At 37.3% G+C, this 20,246-nt stretch overlaps 1 protein-coding gene across 2 annotated transcripts in view; it reads right to left on the bottom strand.

Moving 5' to 3' along the window:
- Positions 1-20,246, bottom strand: part of ZFHX4 (zinc finger homeobox 4) — a 158,922-nt gene that overhangs the window by 20,288 nt on the left and 118,388 nt on the right. For both annotated transcript variants that reach the window (XM_060128016.1, XM_060128017.1), the window contains exons 4-5: positions 12,225-12,293; positions 3,997-4,113 (exon numbers count right to left, since the gene is read on the bottom strand). In XM_060128016.1, the coding sequence (XP_059983999.1) occupies positions 3,997-4,113; positions 12,225-12,293 (186 nt within the window). The remainder of the gene's footprint in view (positions 1-3,996; positions 4,114-12,224; positions 12,294-20,246) is intronic.

The raw sequence follows: 20,246 nt of genomic DNA, 5'->3' as shown, positions 1-20,246 counted from the left end.
AGCATATATCTTCTAATAGTAGTACTATAAAGGTCAAAAGAACATTGATTTCAAGGTTTGAAACATTTTACTAAGACTTTACACTGGTATACATATTTGATATAATTAATCCATATTATTTTTATGTACATTAATATCATCAAGAATATAATTGCTTTTGAATTTAGGGATATTCATGCTGCATGAAGAGTTAAATTTTAGGGTCATTATTTCATAGCCATCGAAATAACTGTGGGATATAGTATTCCACCCAATATATGGGTCAGCTTCGAGATTTTTTTGTTAATTAACTTAGTTAATTAAACCATGATCTTAATGTAAGCTAGGAACTTCCTAAAGACCATCTTATTTTAAACTGAGAAGAAGTTATAAATAAAGTCTAGACCCCCTAACTCAAGCTAGGCACCCCAGAAATGTGTGTCACTGATAAGAAGCAGCAGCAACAGCAGAGAATGCTAAGATGCAATAACATATGACAAAAACAGACTCTTGAAGATAAAACAGGCCACCAGGATTACTTGCAAAAATGAGGGACATTATATTTTATGCATGCATGCCTCTTCTACTCAAAGGGGTACCATCTCAGGTATTATGGCCTCCCTGGTAAATTATAAGAAATCAACTCTGGGGTCTTTCTCTGAATTGTTTTATCTTAGAAATATCTTATATTAAGTAAAGGCCAATTAATTTTAGGAAGGTTTTAAGTTGTCTGATTATTCATAGTTTATGGTTACAACTTTACTTGAAATAAACACTGTTTGTTACCTTAGACAAAATTTTGAAATGAGATCGTAATTCATTTTGTGTTATTAAGGCCATCACACTATCCTCAAAAAAAAAATGTAATTTTAATGCATTTTTAACTAAAACATGAAGCCTAATTACAAATAAGGACTGCCAAATAAATGAGCCCATGATTATCTGTCAGTTATGGGATTATTTAACTTGCATGAGATTACTAATATAAAAATGACATAATTCATTTCAATTCAGATGCTGCCTACTTAATAAATTTTCAATCCCTAAAATACAGAAGGTTGTAAAATGGTTTATATTCATAACAAGTGAGGAAAAAAAAAAAAAAGCAAGTGAGGAAAATCCAATAACACATGTGTACTCAAAGCAAATCTTGAAAAAAATAACAAAATGCTGAGTTATTATTTATGAATCAATGTATCTGGTAAAGTTTGAATACTATAAAACTTGGATATAACAGAAGATGGTATTCAACTCCAAATAAGCCTAAATTATAATTACCAGTACAGTATTTTTTCTAATGAGACTAGAATGAAAGGATGATTTTAATTGCAATAATGAAGGTTAATTTCCATCTTTCCTCATGTTTACTCCCTTATTAAAAAGTGGTCCCCTTAGCCGTGGCAGAGACATATTACATTTTCAATGCAAATATATTAATCTGGATAAACTCTATATTAATTCTTGTAGTGCACAGAGCTATAATTTGGATTATAATTAATCTAAAGTGGCACTAGATTTAAATGACAATATAAATGAGGCATTAGGAGGCTTTTCTATTATGAATGAATATTCAACAAATATAACTTGCATATTGCCAAGTCTCATTTTGAAAGCTCTAGTCCTAGAGATTAATGTCAGCAACACAGTACAACAGCTTATACAAACATCATCTTCCTAACATGTGTTAATTCCTTCCTGTCTAAAAAATTCTGTGTTAAAGTGGGGTCACACTATTTTCCCATCTAACACATTAAGATAGTGATTAACTTATAAATTTGCCAGTACTTTTGACATTTATAACTGACATCAGGAAGAAAACCAATATATACATAAGTGCTCATTCAGTCATTAGAAATACTTACAAGGAAAAAAATCCACGTAATAATTTTTTCACCTAATCAGATTCAATGTAGAAAGCAGAAAACTTTGTTAAAAGTTCATGTTAGTTGTCAGTAATAACTGTCTTGGTGTCTGAGAGGTTTCAAGGCTAAATATTAGCATCTCAGTAATTGCTCTGAGTTGGTACGAAAGCCCATTTTTATCCCTACAGATGTAGTTGGGGAGGCATTTCTGCAGGGATAAAAATGTGTTTTAGAAAACTATCATTATCCAATGGTCTGTATCCTCTCACATGCCGAGTCCTGTCTAGATGGTACAATTAGATGCCCAAGAAAAGACAATAACTCATCAGGCCGTTAAGGAGTGATTGAGCCCATTATTTATGTAGAGCAGTAAACTGGGCTGGTGGAGATAGAGCCCTTGCATCTGTGGTATGTTCCAAGTAAGACTCTTGCCTCATTGGTGAGACTGGAGCCATTTTCAAGAGATTCCCACAATGCATCCTTTACAAGGTATTAGTTACTTAAAGCCAAGCACAATGTCACATTCCTATGTATTACGTGAACACTCAACGAACACCAATGTCCTGTGTGTTTTACACATTCTTCTGAAGAATGGGGTTGGGTGGGTGTATGGTCTGCAATCTCTTTTAGCACCACTGTGAGAAAATCACCACTGAAGGTAGCAGAATCCTGCCCTCCCTGAAGCAGTCCATCAGCTAGCCTTGATGAGGTCCATCCTAGACCTAAACTGACTTCCTTGCTATTGCCAGTTCTTTTCAAATGAAGCTTAGATGGTACTACCCTTGACCTTAACTGATCACAAGGTACTTCAAATTCCTTGTCAGTGACCTCAGGAACTGTATTAATATACAGCTAGGGCATCTTTTTTTTTTTTTTTTACATTGCTTTAGGCTCAAAACCAACCTTAGATCTTCTTTGTTTAAATCAAATTAGAATCATATGTTAGCCACTATATCCTAGACCCAAATTTAAATGGCACTCTTCTCACTGGACTCCAGAGACAAATTCAGCATTGAACGGTGTGGGGTGGGTATCAGGGAGGCCCTTCAAACAATTTTTGAAGGGAATGGAAAACTTAGATATGCAAAGACTGAATCACAAATATGGGATAATTCAGGTTTAAATAAACTTGCAAGTGAAAATGATATTTTCTGCCCAACCCAATGTCTTCACAGAGAAAACAAGCTTCTTTAGATGCGGCTGTCATTGGAATTCAAGGAAAAGATAGATGACTACCTGAAACTAATAGGCTTGAACCCGTTTCAGCACTTCTTCTGCTTCAATGAGTCCAACATAATAAAACTAGGTATAGCGTGCAGCAAAAGTAGCCAATGTAATATTCATTGGGACCATAGATTTCCATCTCATACATACAAAGCATGGATGAAGTCATATATTTGCCAAATCAAACACAGAAAAAGCCTTAGGTATCCACACCAGATGCTGGCCTAGGGTTTGTTTGTGCACAAGTAAATGTCATGACACGAAGGTTTGTTTTCAAAGACAGTAGCTTTCATTACTGGGATTTGTCTATTCTAGAAGATCAAAATTACCCAGCACCTAATCCCTTCTCAATGATATTTCCTCTTCTTAGGCTGAATCATCTGTAAACTTTTTCACTGGATTTTGTTTGAAATGCCTCAAATAGATGCCCTTAAAAAGGGCAAATTCCTGAGTGTAAGTTGTAAAAAAGCAAGGAAAAATAACATTTATTTTTAAGGTTATGTGGTTTGGGGAGGGGGGGAACACATGTGATTGAATGAAAAAGTTCAAGTGATATCTAATCCTGTGCTTATGAAAAATTAATATGCCATCAGAGGAATCACAAGTATAGCTAAGATTAATGAAAGGCGCTTAAAAAATTACAAGCACACAAACTGATTTGATTAAAAAATAATCTCGCTGGTCGTCCTGCAATATTCTTCAACTTATCCACATCTATTCTGTCAGATGGTTATGATTAAAAATAGGTCAATGGGAGGCTACTGATAGAAATCACATGCAAAATGCACATGCAATGAATAGTAGTGGGAATGTTCAGACAGTTTAAAATGAATAAAAGCTTTTAATAAGCTTTGGGGGGGGCAGTGAAGGAAGAGCAGATTGCAGGGAATGGAGGTGGGGGAAGGAAAGGTGAAAGATTCTAGCATCTTACCAGAGTCTTTATTAGAGTTTTTGCTTTCATTATTGTCTCTTTCACTTGTGTCTTTCTCATCATCCTCAGCCCCGGCTGTAGGTTTAATAGCTCCTTCTGTCTCCTCACTTTGTTCTTCTGTTAAGAAAGACAGACCAGTCAGTTGGATGGAAAACCCTAGAAAAACACACATGAAAATAAACTATGTGACCATTTAAGAACTTTGTTATTTATGAATCATTTGCAGACATTCATTCTCAAAAAAGAGCATGAATTTATTAAAAGTCACTATTAGAACCTGCTGGCTATACCAATGCAGGTTTTGTTTTGTTATTTTTTAATCTCAAGCAACTTCTTTTATATCCACTGAGAAAATGTGCCTGTACTAAATTAAAAAGAAATCTTTTCAAAGAAGTACAGTTTAAGATAGAAAAGATTGAAAAATGGATGTGAGGCAATTTTGTAATTTCAATAGTAGAACCTTCTAAGCTACATGAACCCACTGCTGCATGGACTTGAATAAATGGCAGAATGAACCAAATTCTCAGAAAAATTTCTTAGTTCAATAATGTGATAATGATGGGTTAAATGTAAGACAGGTGTTACTCCTGCCTTTCAGCCCTTAGACCCCAGAGGAATTCTTTGGAATTTGTCAGAGTAAGATCTCAAAACTTCAGTCACACTGGGATTTTATTTTATTTTTTCTATAGGGGGAGCTATACAGGGCGTAGGACAGAAGAAGGTATACTTCTATGACAACCACATCACCCCACACCTCATTCACGGGTTTCACACCAGCTAGATTACATGGAAATCCTCATAGTAACTCAACCCTATTTAATTATTCTGTAAATCTTAGCTATGCCGCTGCTGGTGGATTAATCTGTTTATGCAGTTAGCCTCTATGCTGGGTCTGTGTAGCACTAATCCGTGAAAGGCCCACTGTTCTCTTTCATCCTGCGATCATTTGTCTCTCACTGTGCTGATGTCGCATTTTAATGAATTTTTAGCAATCTGAGTAATGCCAGATAACCAGACTCACAACTCCCCACAGCATGGCATGCTGTTCTCATTGCAGCACAAAAAATAAAAATCATATTTCCCTGTTCAGGTAGGAATTACATAAATTAGGAGAAGAAGGTAAAATGGGATTAGAAGCACCAGGCTACTCAATTTCATAAAATCTTTAATGACCATATAAATTAACCCTGGAAAGGCAAAAGGTCATCGACACCCATTTGCATACACTCTTCTATTTGCTTTTGATAAGCAGAGCTTTTATGCAGAGAACATGATACAATTAACCCTTCAAGAACCGTACAAAACGCAGCTCCGGACATTTTAAGTGTCAAGCATTAACTGAAAATTACACACTGCATAAAATTTTCATTGCAAATGCTATAGTGATTGAAAGGGGAAATCATGGCCCTCTCCACACCCCATGTTTTTTTAATAACGTTCTGACAGCAGAATGAAATATCCACTGTCATATGTAGCAGCTGAGCACCAAAAAAAAAAAAGAAAAAATCGCTATTTAGTGCCTCACTTGCCAGCCATGCTCTACAACTATGAGAGCAGAAAACAACAGAGGGGGGCCAGTTCTGGGCTCAATGGGGGAAACTCCAAAAAAAAACTAAGGGGAAAAACAAGGACGCTTAATACATTTGAAACCAGAGTTTGTTTCGACTGTTAAGTCCTCAAAGGCACCATACAAATCTCTTGATTCCATATTTGCACTTTGCCACTGCACAAAAGCAGAGGGGAGGTCCTTGGGGAGGGGTGGGTCATCGGAGGGTTTGGGGGCAGCTTCCCTTTCAATACATGTGGAAATTGTACTTGAAGAAGAAAGAATCAACCCTCCTCCTGGCTGTAGCCTGCTTTCACCTGTCGGTGATAATCACTGATCAAACCCAGGCTCCCTCCTCCCAGCAGGGGCCCAGGCTGGGTGGGGACAGCGGCCTGGCTCAGTTTGGGAAGCTGGGAGGCTGAGATCATGACTAGATTAGGCTGTGTCCCCGCCAAGTCCACACACGTGACGTGACATCCAGAGTCAGGCCCGCGACCTACGGACGGCCCATGGCAGAAGGGATGCGAGAGTTCTTGGAGTAGATTTACTGGACCTCTCCCCCAGGGCTGGAAAATGAAGCATCAGAGTGCTACTGAATGTCCTTATCTGGAGGGGACAGAAAATTGTAAGGGCTATCGCCAACTCATGTTCATAAAACATTATGCGTCAGGAGAAGAAAACGAAGATTATGAAGGTACGAAAAGAAAAACTACAGTATCATCTGCGTCTCATCAGACAGTTTTTGCAGGATCCTCTTCTTCATGTTTCTGGTATGTGTCTTAAGTGTGAGAGAAATTCCCAGACAAGTTCTTCTATACATCACTGTGGTGTCTGACCTCAGCCTGACCCTGGCAACAGTTTGAGAAATCTGAATGTGAACAAAGACTCTGTGTCAGCAGCAGGGAGAGATTGTGGGATAGACTCTCCCCATCAACTTAATCGCAAACAGCAGTTCTGAGGCCATAACTTTGCACGGCTCCTCCAAGCCACAGCTCATAACCTCCAGAGGTGGATTTGCTGGCACTGCCTCTGCTTCTGTGACTGCCCACACTTTTCTTGTTCTTCCTTTGAAGTAGGCAGTCAATTAGCTCTAATGCTCCAGCAATTCAGACCTGTTTTGTGGTTTTGAAGGCGAAAGCTGTTTATTACAGGTAGGCTCTTTGGAGCCATAGAACTTGGCGAATTTTTAATCACGTAAAAAAGAATCAAAGGGTAACTTATGTACACCATAAAGTTTCCTACAAGTCAGAAGTAAAAAGTCACTTTCATTCTTAAAGAGAGTTTTTGAAATAAATTTGACATTCATTTTATAAATAGGCTTCAGAGTCAAGAGTATTCATATGGAGAAACCACTTTTCCTAGAAAACCATGTAGGTTGGATTTGGGGTCAAGGGCAAGAGGTGGCTACATTCTATTGAATAATTTTCAAGTACCACATTTCATCAACTGTAAAATGCCATAAAATGTAAGATGCTTATGAAAAAAGGAAGACAATTTTATGAAAGAAGGAAAACAGCATATGACATTAAATGTATTAAAGGGATGTCTTAGAACTGAGGGAAATTACGTAAAATTCCAAAATAAGGATACTAAATTACATAAAATTCCCAAATAAAGATACTAAAGCAGTTTTCATTTTCATCAATAAATTTCTTCAACATGTTACATGTTAATAATAATAATTATTAACATGTTAATAATAATGAAAGTATTATAGCATTTCATAATATTGTTGTACTCACACTGTATATATTTCAATTATTATTTTGCTTCATGGAAAATAAAAACTATACTATTCACATGTTAAACTTTATGATATGAATGTAGTTATGCTTAAATGCACATTAGGATACAGTAGAACTTCCCAATTTTCAGATAAATGATAAAACATTTTTATTTTAAAACGTTTCAAAATAATAGGAAGAAGACAAAATAATACTATAGTCATATATACTATAAAAGTACAGTACAGTTAACTTCCCCTAGCATTTTTATCACACTAAAATGATGATCTTATAAGTTACACATACACATAAACTATGTTTAAAAGAAAAGTTTTTGAATGAGTAGCTTATTTTCCTTTGAATAATAAAAAATGATTGGAAAATCACTATCAATTTATTCTACAAAATTATATAATTTCGAAGCAAATCGGCTTCAGTGACATGCCTCTGATCTGAACACCAGTTTTGCTTGGTTCCCATTGCTTTATTATACTTGGGTTTGGAAACCCTCTGAGTCTTCTAAGGAAAACACCACATGCTTTTTAAGCCCGTGTAAAGAGGAAGCAGAGGTTAGTGACTCAAACATCTGTAGTTTTTTTTATGGAGCATCTATTCTAGATACTTGGCTTACAAGAATTCCTTCCTGGGCCCCTTCATTGTCTCCCTGTCCAGTTCCCACTCCTTCCAAATGTATCCTTTATATGATCTACTTAAATTTGACTTCTTTACTTAAAATCTTTCAGTGACTGCCATCACATAAAGAAAAAGCTCAATCTTCTGTACAGGGCAAGAATAGCCGGTCCTTGTCTACCAATCTGGTCTCATCTTTCTTCACTTCCTACCTAGCATTTAACTCTCAAGTACAGTGTTCTCAAATTTTACGGCACCAGAACCACCTGGAAGACTTGTTAAACCACAGATTGCTGGGCTCTATCCCTAGAACTTCTGACTTGGTAGGTTTAGAGTAAGGCCTGAGAATTTACATCTCTAAGTTCCCAGGTGATGCTAAAGCTTTTGGTCCAAGGACCACATTTTGTGCACCACTGTTTAGACACACGCAATAGTCGTTAATGCCCTCTTCCTTCCTATAAGACATACCACTCTGTTTCTTTCTCTTATCTAGAACAACTTTTCTCCACTGTATAATTCCCATCTTTCCTTTAAGCCTAGCTTGGCAAATATCAGTTTCATCATACGTAAAGCTGGAGTTAATAATACCCACCTCATGGATTTGTTATAATGTATAAAAATCAGTCAGCACAGAGCAAAACACAAAATAAGTATTAAAAAAATGCTAACTGTATCATTATTAATTGCTTATTTCTCAAAAAAATCTTCCCTGAATATTGAACTAGGAGTAATGTTTCTGGATAAATTTCTTTTTCTTTTTCTTGTGCACTGGTGTCAAACAACTTCCCGTAGTATGTGGAAATTATCTGCGTATTACCTACTTTCTCTAATAGGTACACATGTATTGAAAACAGTGATTGTCTTATTTGTCACTGTGCCAGGAGCACCAGGATTAGTGCCTGGAATTATAGAAGGCAGGCAATACTTGTTAGTTGGAACACTGAGTTCCATTTGGGAAGCAAAATGGGGAAGAAAAGGAGAAGTCCAGACTCTACCCCATTCCTCTATTCCCCTTCAATAAAACCTAAAAGGAGTATTTGTTTGGTTTGGTTTGGTTTTGGTCTGGTTTGGTTTTTGCTTCACATCTTCTCTCTCGACTAAATCACATTCATTATTCAACCCTTTCCAGCCTGGCTTCACATCCATTCCTCTTCTCAAAGCCACCAATGACTTCCATGCTGTGAAATCCAATGGCCACTTTTCTGTTTGCATCTTACTTAACTTTGCTCAATAGATGTTACTACTCCTTTCTCCTTGAAAAACATCCCTTTCTTGAATTTCTTGGCATGAGACTATTGTGATTTTCGTCGTACCCCTCTGAAAGTTCCCCCTTATTCCCCTTTGCTGGGGCCTCCTCCATTAAAAATCTAAATATTGGAGTGTCTCCAGCATTTGTCCTAAGCCCTATTCTCTTATCTACAAAGAATGTCTGATTTGAGGAAAAATAATGATTTCCCTAGATGATTTCATCTAGATCCATTGCTTTAAATTTTATATCTCCATTTGGATGTCTGGAAGGCATATCAAACTTAATATGCCCAAATCAGAGCTCTTAATCCCCCTTCAACATACTTCACTTTGTTTCTCCCCAGTCTCCACCACCTCAGTTAATGCTACCACCATTCACAAAAAGCAAGAGTCATCACTTACTTCTTTCTTTCCTTCTCTTATGTACACAATCCATTGGCAAGTCCCATTAATTCCAATTCCAAAGTATTTGGTATACAGTAAATCCATCTATTTCTTTACATTTCCATTGCCAGTACCCTTAGTCACTTACCTGTATCTTGCAATGGTCTCAAAACTGGGGAAGACTTGCTCTTGCTTTCCCACAATTTATTCTGCATACCTTAATATAATAAAATCGAGCTATTCTCCTGTTTGAGGCCTGCCATGGCTTCCTACTTTGCTTAAAATAACATACATAACAACCCCTTACTGTGGTTGAAATAATCAGGCCTTGCCTACCTTTATGACGTCATCTTACATTGTTCTCCTCCCCACTCACTCATCTCTCTCCAGGTCAGCCTTCTTTCTCTTCACGGACTATCACCAACTTCTTCCCATCCTCTGTCTGTAAAGCCTTTCCCCTAATTGGGTCCTTCTCATTATTTTGGACTCAGCTCACCTGGCATTTCCTCAGAGAACTTCTCTGACCACTGCTTCTAAGGTAGTACATCACCTGTCACACAGGTGGGGTCCTCAGACTTTAGTGGGAATCACTGTCACCTGGAGGGCTTGTTAAACCACAGACTGCTGGACCCCATCCTCAGTGTTTCTAATTCAGTAAGTCTGGGATGGGGCCTAAGAATCTGCATTCTTCCAAGTTCCCAGATTGGGCTGATGCTGCTTTTAAGGGGCCCACACTTTGGGAACCTCTGCTCTACACATTACCTCTTTTAATTCTTTTTTCACATTTGTTGCAATCTGAAAATAACATTTATTTGTATAGTAATATTGTCTAAAAATGAGAACTCATTTGCCTTACTCATAACCTATGCCCAACAGTTCCTGGCAATTTTGAGTTAAACTGGTGATTCCTAGTTTTCCTGCTTGGGGTAACTAGGTCTATGGTATGATGTCATCAATTAAAAGAGGAGAAGAAATGGTTTTGCAGAAAAGAGAAGTTCAATTTGGAATATGTTATATTTGACTTCCCTGTAGAACATCCCTATGAAAATATTCAGAAGGCATGGGAATATCTAAATATAAAGCTTCTCAGAGAGGTTGAAGTGAAGATGTAAATTTTGTTTTGTTTTGTTTTTTGTTTTTTGCGTTATGCGGGCCTCTCACTGTTGTGGCCTCTTCCATCGCAGAACACAAGCTCCGGACGCGCAGGCTCAGCGGCCATGGTTCACGGGCCCAGCCACTCTGCGGCATGTGGGATCTTCCTGGACCGGGGCACGAACCCGTGTCTCCTGCATCGGCAGGTGGACTTTCAACCACTGCGCCACCAGGGAAGCCCGAAGATGTAAATTTTGGTGTCTTTTTTATTTACAAAACAATAAAGAAATGTATTGAGAGGGAGCGGTCTCCTTTTAGTCTAATATTTTTGTCATGGTCTTGATTTTTACCCTATTACTTTCAATCTAGTCATTAATGCAATTTTTTGATTGGCTTGAAGTGAGGAGGAAGAACTGAGTTTATGCTACTTTAGCTTAAATATGTTCTTTAGTTTTCTAGGGAAAAATAATATATAAAATGAAAAATAATTACTTATAAATAAAAAAGCATTCATGAGACACACATAGGTGAAGGTAAACTTAACTTTGAAGACTTTTTTAAGAGGGAAGTCCTGAGTTTATATTGGAGGAATGGTTTCATTTGCAATTTTTTAAAAGTATTTCAATACCCCATTATGAATGTGAAGGACTTTTTTTTTTTTTTTTCTTTTTTTTTGCCGTACGCGGGCTTCTCACTGCTGTGACCTCTCCCATTGCAGAGCACAGGCTCCGGACGCGCAGGCTCAGCGGCCATGGCTCACGGGCCCAGCCGCTCTGCGGCATGTGGGATCTTCCCGGACCGGGGCACGAACCCGTGTCCCCTGCATCGGCAGGCGGACTCTCAACCACTGCGCCACCAGGGAAGCCCCTGAAGGACTTTTTATAATCATGTTTTTGTTATTCTGTATAACACATTATTATTCCAACTGTATAAATCTGGAAACCGGAATCATGTTTATACAGCAGAAATAAATGAGGTGTGTTGTAGCAACATGGGTGAAATTCTCCTTAAATTATCTGAATATAATGCTGCTAAGAAGGCAGCGTCTCCATCTTTTACCACACACGTAAGCACGCAAAGCACAGGAACTAGTGATTGTATTGACAGGGCAGTAAAAATCCAATCAACTCATCAATTACCAAAACTAACTCCACCATCCAGGTTGTTTGACTTGGGGAAAAATAATACCCAGCTTATTGACTTATACATTGTGTAAAACTGACCATTTAGGTAAAACTTCATTGTGTGTAAATGTAGATGTGAGAAATTATCCAGCGTAAGTTACCTGTTCTTTAAGAAATTGCTTTACATATGCATCCAAATATTGGCTACATTTGATTTAATTTATTTATTATATACTGGGTTGGCCAAAAGGTTTGTTTGGGTTTTCGTCCGCTCTTGCAGAAAATCTGAACAAACTTTTTGGCCAAGCCAATATTTAATTTATTATATATAATATTGATATATTCTATATAGGATTTAAATTATTTGTATGAGGGATCTGATCAGTTCTAATTAGAGCAGTTCCAGAGATAGTTCATTACATAAATTATGAGAGTAACAAATGTAGCTCATTCAAGACAGACAAGAATAAGACCAATTACCTGAGGTCGCTCTCAACTGCTGCTCTGTAAGATCATCCTCACAGGTCCTGGCTCCCAAAGAGGCAGTTTCTGCAGAGGACATCAGAGTGAAAGGTAATCAGCATGCCATGTTCAGCTCTGCAGTGTCAGCCAGTATCACAAGAACCCAAAATTTGGCTTTCAAAGAGATAAGCCTCAGGCAGAACTCAGGTGAATCTCTGGCACACCTTACATCTTAGTGGCTGGAAAAATGAGCCCAGGGAGTGGCAAGATTAGATCTAATTCTCAATCAGCAGCACACAGCGAATTTAATAATACAGATAAAATATGGAAACAAGAAAGGCTCATTCTGATTTTTCCCACTTGGTTATTTGGCCAAGCCTACATGTTGTAATGACAATGGCACATTACATAAACTATGAGCATACTTTTACTTCTCTGTCAAGGTACCAAAAAAAAGAAAAAAAAAATACTCAATATATGGTAGCTGATGTGAGAGACCAAAGCAAAAAACAAGCACTTGAAGAAACCTGAAGAATATGTCCAAGTCATCAATAAATCCACATCTTTATTCTGATCTTTTAGGTGAGCTCCAGAGCAGAAGTGCCGGCAATGTTTGCTGTTTGCTAAACTTATCCCCAGACAGAAAACATAGGTTTCACCTAGCTCCATTCTTCCTTTGGGTTCCCTGTCGTAGGGAAATCTATAAAAAACAACTAGACTTCAGAAATCACTTTCCACACTGTATTCTTTCTCTACTGACTCAACACATGGCGTTGATTCCATTTTACAAAGTCTCTTGTCACGTCTGTTTCTCTATTCTTCTGTCATCATCTCTTTCCTGACAATTTCGATAGCCTCCACAACAATCTCTGGAATTCCATGTCTTTCCAATCTAATATCTCATAATATCTCAAGAGCTATCATTCAAGAAATTAAAATTGCTTGAGTAAACATCATGACCCTAGCACTGGATTTTCAGTATATTACTTGACCTCTTTAAGCCCTGATTCCCTCATTTGTAAAATACAGATATAACTACATAAATAATCAACAACCATAAGAGAAAATAATCCAAATAAAGGGAAAATATGATATGGTCTTTTGTTTGTTTTTTGCGGTATGCGGGCCTCTCACTGTTGTGGCCTCTCTCGTCGCGGAGCACAGGCTCCAGACGTGCAGGCTCAACGGCCATGGCTCACGGGCCCAGCTGCTCCACGGCATGTGGGATCTTCCCAGACCGGGGCACGAACCCGTGTCCCCTGCATCAGCAGGCGGACTCTCAACCACTGCGCCACCAGGGAAGCCCCTGATATGGTCTTTAAAATGAGAAAAGGCCGTATCTCGTTGAGAGGATAAAAAAGCCGTCACACAATCCTTACATTGTTAAATAGACTCAAGTTTATCTAATATTTCTAGGCAATAGCATCTGTGGTTGATTCTGAGGGCTTTAATTAAACAAATAATTAACCTTTAAAATAGAAGTGCACACCGAAGCACTATTATTGCCTTCACTAGTTGTTTTTCCTGCTACATACAAAACATTTGGCCTTTGATGGTGAACTATTTAAAAACAATACAATCATAATAAATACCCAGTGCCCTTTCCCAAACAACAACAACAACAAAAAACAATTATCTTGTAACTATATCTTAAATTAGTTTTGAAAAAAAGAATATGTCATCAGTCTTTGCTTATAAATTCAGGAATAACTTCCAAAAAATCACAACATTCGTGTCCAATCAATATGTCTCTCAAGAAGGCCACTTCTTCCTCCTGGCAATCTCTCATACCTTTATTCCTTGATCAATATTGTTCCTTTTATATTTTGAATGTCTTTTTTCTTCTCCTGTTAAACTCTCATTCTTCCCTCAATACCTAAAGCAAGTGTCACCTCCTCTGTGCTTTCATTAACAATTAGCTTATACATATGTCTCAGTACTTTTGATGTATTGTGATAACTTTTATATGATTCATGTCTATTTCCCCAAAAAACTGTGAGTTCCTTGAGAGCTTTCATTTTAAGAGATTCTCAACTTAGGACAAAGTGAGGCATATCAAAGTCACCTAGGATACCTTTATTCAAAATACTAAACCACACCCTATATCCTGAAACAGATGAATCTCAAGATGAGAATTTTATAAAAGCTTCCCAGAGCCTCAGAACTCTAAATTCAAAGCTTCCTCAATTATACCAAAAACAGAGAAGTCATCTTACATATATATGTGTGTGTGTATATATATATATATATACATATATATATATATAAATAAACGTGTACGTGTAAAACCATTTCTTCCCCTCTTTTCTAGCAAAAAACAATTCCATTTTATCAAATAATACTTAACATTTCACACACACACACACACACACACACACACACACACTTCAATGTATTAAATAGTCTTGTTCAAATAGATATCAGTAGTAGCTAAGTGAATTTGACCAAATGACTGCTACTCTTTAAAGATTCCTGAAAATAAAAAGAAAACAATGACATCTTATTAAGTTTGTATCTCTGCCAGATACTGTGGTAAACTATTTGTGTAAAAACAGTCATGTAACCCTCACAATAAAATCATGAGGCAATGCTTAATCTTTATTTTAAAAATCAGAAGCCTGGGGGCTCCAAGATGTTAAGGTCACTTGCCCCAGGTCCCGAAGTTTGAAACTGACAGAGCCTGAAATGAAACCCAGGTCAGTATGGTAAAAAAGTCTGAAAGTTTGGATGTGTCCAGTTTTAATACCACAGTATTTAGAAGCTTATAAAGGTTTTCCTACCTTTGTGAAGGCCAGAAAACTAAGTGTGTGCATGTGCAGAGGGGTGGGAAGGAAGAGGGAAGAAAGCAACTTTTCACTAGTCCTGTGAAATTTCTGATATTTCATAAAAGATTACATTCTTTGAATATAAAATGTAACTAAATAATAGTTTGGTGCCACATTGAAATCCTTACATTTAATAGTGATTTAAGGAAATGTGCAAAATCTCAAAACCAAAACTGTTATTTAATCTCACAAATTAGATCATGTGGCACTTGGAGACTACTCCGAAGAGAGTGACTTGTGCAAATAATTTTATAAAGGAATGTCGTGCAGTATGCCACAGAATTCTTTCTAGATCCTCAACAATAGTGCCTCCTTTATACAAATGATATAAATATTTTAATAAAGGACATTTTAACTTATCAAATAAACTGATTATAGTTTTCTGCCTGTGTTAAATGACATGTTTAAAGCCTACTAATGATACTTAGCATCTTTCAATATTTCACTTTAATAATTGCTCTGTAATAACAAATCTGACTGTTGTTAACATGATCTGTCTCTTTTGCTGGTGATTTAATTAGATTACTAACTTGTGTTCTCTAGCACCTGACCTTTCTTATTTAATACTCTTTAAAAATAAGACCACTGGGACTTCCCTGGTGGTGCAGTGGTTAAGAACCCACCTGCCAATACAGGGGACATGGGTTCAAGCCCTGGTCCGGGAAGATCCCACATGCTGTGGAGCAACTAAGCCCATACACCACAACTACTGAGCCTGCACTGTAGAGCCTGCAAGCCACAACTACTGAGCCCACGTGCCACAACTACTGAAGCCAGCCCGGCTAAAGCCCGTGCTCCACAACAAGAGAAGACATCGCAATGAGAAGCCTGCGCACCGCAATGAAGAGTAACCCCTGCTTGCCGCAACTAGAGAAAGCCTGCGTGCAGCAACGAAGACGCAATGCAGCCAAAAATAAAATAAATTTATTAAAAAAAAATAAGACCACTGATAATTCATTCAGTATTCTACTCTAGTCTGTCAATTTTGTGATGATACACATTTGAAAATGATACCAAATTATTTTTATTAACACAAGGTAGGAGTAATTGCTGCATTTTCTGAGGAATAGTATATTAATTAGCACAATCACCATCACTACCACCAACATTTTACAGCATTTGCTTTGTGCCAGGTACTGACTGATGCTCTTTATATGTGTTAGGACACCTCAAGCAAGAGGCGGAGCTATGATTCGAACCCATATAGCTTTATTCAGGAATAGCTCTCTTAACCACAATGATATACTGAACCATATTTTTTAAATCCTAAAAGTGGCTTTCTTTCTGATTCTGTAATTATTTCTCATTTCCCTTTTTTCTCATTTGACCTGAGTTCTGCTAATCACCTTTTCCCTTACCCCAAACCAAATGGTTACATCTCCAGAGACAATGCTTAAAACCTAAATTTTGGGCTTCCCTGGTGGCGCGGTGGTTGAGAGTCCGCCTGCTGATGCAGGGTACACGGGTTCGTGCCCCTGTCCAGGAGGATCCCACATGCCGCGGAGCGGCTGGGCCCGTGAGCCATGGCCGCTGAGCCTGCGCGTCCGGAGCCTGTGCTCCGCAACGGGAGAGGTCACAACTGTGAGAGGCCCGCGTACCGCAAACAAACAAACAAAAAAACCTAAATTTTTAGGGTTGTTACTCCTTTTAATTATGAGAATGAAAGCTCTCACCACTCTCTCTCTTTTTTTGTCCTGCCACACCTACTCATAAGCTTGTCCACCTCACTACTCCTTTTTTCCTTCCCTTGTTTGAATAATATTTATTCTGTAAGTTAACTGATAACTTTCAGGCATTCAATCTTAGTTCAAAAGTCATCAAGTTCTTATCTGGCAAATCTTGATTTTTTTTTTTTCCTGCAAATTGGAATAACACTTTAAAAAAACTATATAATCCATACAAATCTAATGATCAGGGCAAGATCTGGAATTTTTAATTTTTTAAAGCAGTCTAGATACACAAACAGAGAATTCTAAGTTTAAGATTGCTGTCATTTGGGAATAAATCTAATCTAATCTGCACTTGATTATTGCAGCAGCCCCGTGCTTTTTATATTCTTATCAGCAAATCTGGGAAGCGTTTGGCACAAGTTCAGTGGAAGCTGGAATTTTTAAAATAATGGTTGAATGTTTAAGTTGCTAAGTATAGTACTAAGATAGTATTTGCTTACAAAACTTCCATGTCTCAACCCCTCCCATTGATTTGTTAATGCATTAAATAATCAAGTGCATCACTATTTTTAGTAAAATGTTTAGCACATAAAATAAAAAATACACCACCAAACAGAGTAAATATTAAGCTAATTGGTCTAAAGTAATAAAGAAAAACATTTTCTGTAGTCCTAGGTCCTAGATAACATTTTGAGTTCCACTTTACTTTCATCCATTAAATATATATATATATATATATATATGCCTATTCTTATTTTATAATTGGAGAATAAGACCAAATTCTGAAAGAGAATCCACAAATTTCAACAGCCCTTCTAGCTCCTCCTCCCCTTTTTTGAAGTCCCTCCTCTCTCTACCTCAGCTCTGTGACTCATTGTAAAAGGTATCTTACAGACTGGGAATACAGAGAAGATACTTGCAGCTCTCTAGTTTCAAAATAATAAGTGAATACTTGTTGGAAACCTGTTAGGTGCTAAGCACGTAACATGCATTTCCTTACTCCATCCTCACAGTAAATCTGTCACAGAAAAGCCATTGCTTTTACGGAAGAGATGAGATATCAAAGCTCAGATGTTTGTCCAAAGGCACAGAGTGGCAGAAGGTAGGATTTCAACTGAGTGAGTCTGATTCCAAAGCTCTGGACTCTCCCCTGGACAGGGGTGCCTCCAGCCAGCCCCCAGGACTCCTGGGCCAGGAAGCCTAAAAACTTCGAGTTTCCTACCTCCTAAAAAAACAGCTCAAACCCCTTCAAAGCAGATTCACCATAACAAGATCAATATTTAGAAGAACACATCAAATTCAACATTTATTACTACCGTGGTAGTTCACATTTTAATAAAAACCTCTGGACTTGCTTGTGTGTTGCAAAAGAGAAGCCTGTTTCCAGTTGAAGCAAGTTTGCAATTAAAAATGGTTTCAAGTGGTCTTCTCCATCCTTTTCCTATGTGGATACAAAGAGTGTGCTTCTAAAAAAGCTAAGCAACTCAGCATGTTACCAAATGGTTTTGAGTAACCAAGCAACATCATCATTGTTGATCTGCAGTGCTTTCTCTTAAATTAGTTCTTCTAGGCAGTAATAGATTGAAGTGCATTGGATGCTCCAGTGTCAATTACCTGAATGGGGCTGGATTTGTAATTTTTTACTTTCTGAAAAAGTAAAGCTCCTTTGCCCTGCCCTGTCTGGTTTTACCCAGAAGTTATTTTTATATAGTAAGGCAGTAGTATCTCCTGGGGCCTCCCGGCCAGGAATGTGTGATCACTTCTTTCTGCTTCTTGAATCATCTATGACCTCAGTGTAATGGGACCTCAAAAGAATCTAATAAGTTCCTGATATCAATTAGTTTCAATAAATTACTCATCCATCTTCTTAACGTCTCACATTTTAAAGTGCTGTTACTGAAATATTTTTTCTTAAATTTACTAATGCCTAATACATCTCTCCATATAAGATTCTATTTTATTTGATTATTTTGAAAGGAAAAGATTGAACTTCTCTTATAATTTAGGGATAATAGCACATTCCCATCTATCAACCAGTTGCCCAGTTATCTAGACTTGAGTCCTTATAGGATGTGTGACAATCTCTCTTTATATTGTCTAAAACGATTTTCATTCCTTAGCATACTATGCTGGCTTGGCTAGGTTTCCCATTAACACAGGGACACGTCTTGTCCACACACGGATCCCTAGCCTACCCAGTAGGAACATGTGGAACACTGGCTACTTATTTCAACACTTCGTTTTCTATCTCATAGCTAGTTTTTAATCCTTTACTTTCTACTCCACAGTTGCCAAGTTTTCTGAATAGCCTCATATTAGGTTAAAAGCCTTGCAAAGTTATTTTTTAAAATAGAAAAGAAAATAAATGTTTAGCCAGCAGTGCATCTTTATCACGATTTCCTTTAACTCTATCAAAGACCCCTTACAAGGGTATCGTTTACTCTAAGGGAAGTTGCATTCCTTTGTCTCAGTCATTATTTGGTTCTTAGAAATTTCTACAACTTCTCTCACACTTTCACCTCAAAGACTTCTGTAATGATAGGTGCTTCCCTCAAAGACTGCAGTGTTTTAAAATTACTGCAACAATACTAGAGTTGACTCAGTTTCACAACTTAAAAAAATGTTTTCTGGACTCTGCAATGATAATCTGCAATGATTTCATCATTCCCAAGATTTTACTTCAATCATATTCAATGAGTTACTTGGGCATGCTTCTTTGGAACCATTATCCATGAAACCATCATTCACTCTGGCTGTGGAGATCCAGAGAAAGTAACCCTGTGTTGAAATAATAGTCATTTTTTAAAAAACTGTTTGAGAGTCATTCTGTTTGCTTGAAATTTTGAGCAAAGATAAAAGATAAGACATCAGTAACATAAAAATAGCCCACTTCTGCTATAGCTAAGTGGCCCTTAGAAGCCTATGTTGTTCAAAAACAATTTCATTTGAAGAATATTGACTACTCCTATGTATATGTTTGTGCTAGGGAAAAACAAAAAACAAAAAACAAAAAAACAACCATGCACTTAAGAAACAAATACACACAGGCTTGAATCCCAGCTCCACCACTTTCTAACCACTTGAAGAAGCAAGTTACTTAGCTTCCCTGAAATTCAGGATCCTATATGTGAAAATGGAAACAAAAATACCCAGATTTCAGGGGATAATAAGAAGTAATGTTAATAAATATATAAAGCATCTAGTACTGAGTAATTAGTAGATGTGTTCACAGATGATTCTTCTCTGGCTTGGTCCACACTGCTGAACAGAAGTTATTCAAAGAAGAGACTACATCAATTTGGTGTATTGACATTTTAGATTATAGTTATATGTAATGGACTCTCTGTCCATCAGTTAAGTGTTTTAAGCCTTTAAAAGATCACTATTATTTGTGTAGATATTTTAGAAATAGCAAATGTTAACAAGACTAAACATTGGTTTCCTAAGCAGCATAGTTTGTAAGTTCTTTTTTTTATCCCTAAGCAAATTTTACATATGCTGCAATAAAAGTGGTATGTGAACCACATTGTAAAGACTGTTCAGTT

Source organism: Lagenorhynchus albirostris, chromosome 17, assembly GCF_949774975.1.
Source record: "Lagenorhynchus albirostris chromosome 17, mLagAlb1.1, whole genome shotgun sequence".
Taxonomy (NCBI): Eukaryota; Metazoa; Chordata; class Mammalia; order Artiodactyla; family Delphinidae; genus Lagenorhynchus; species Lagenorhynchus albirostris.
This window is presented reverse-complemented; position numbering and strand designations above follow the sequence as displayed.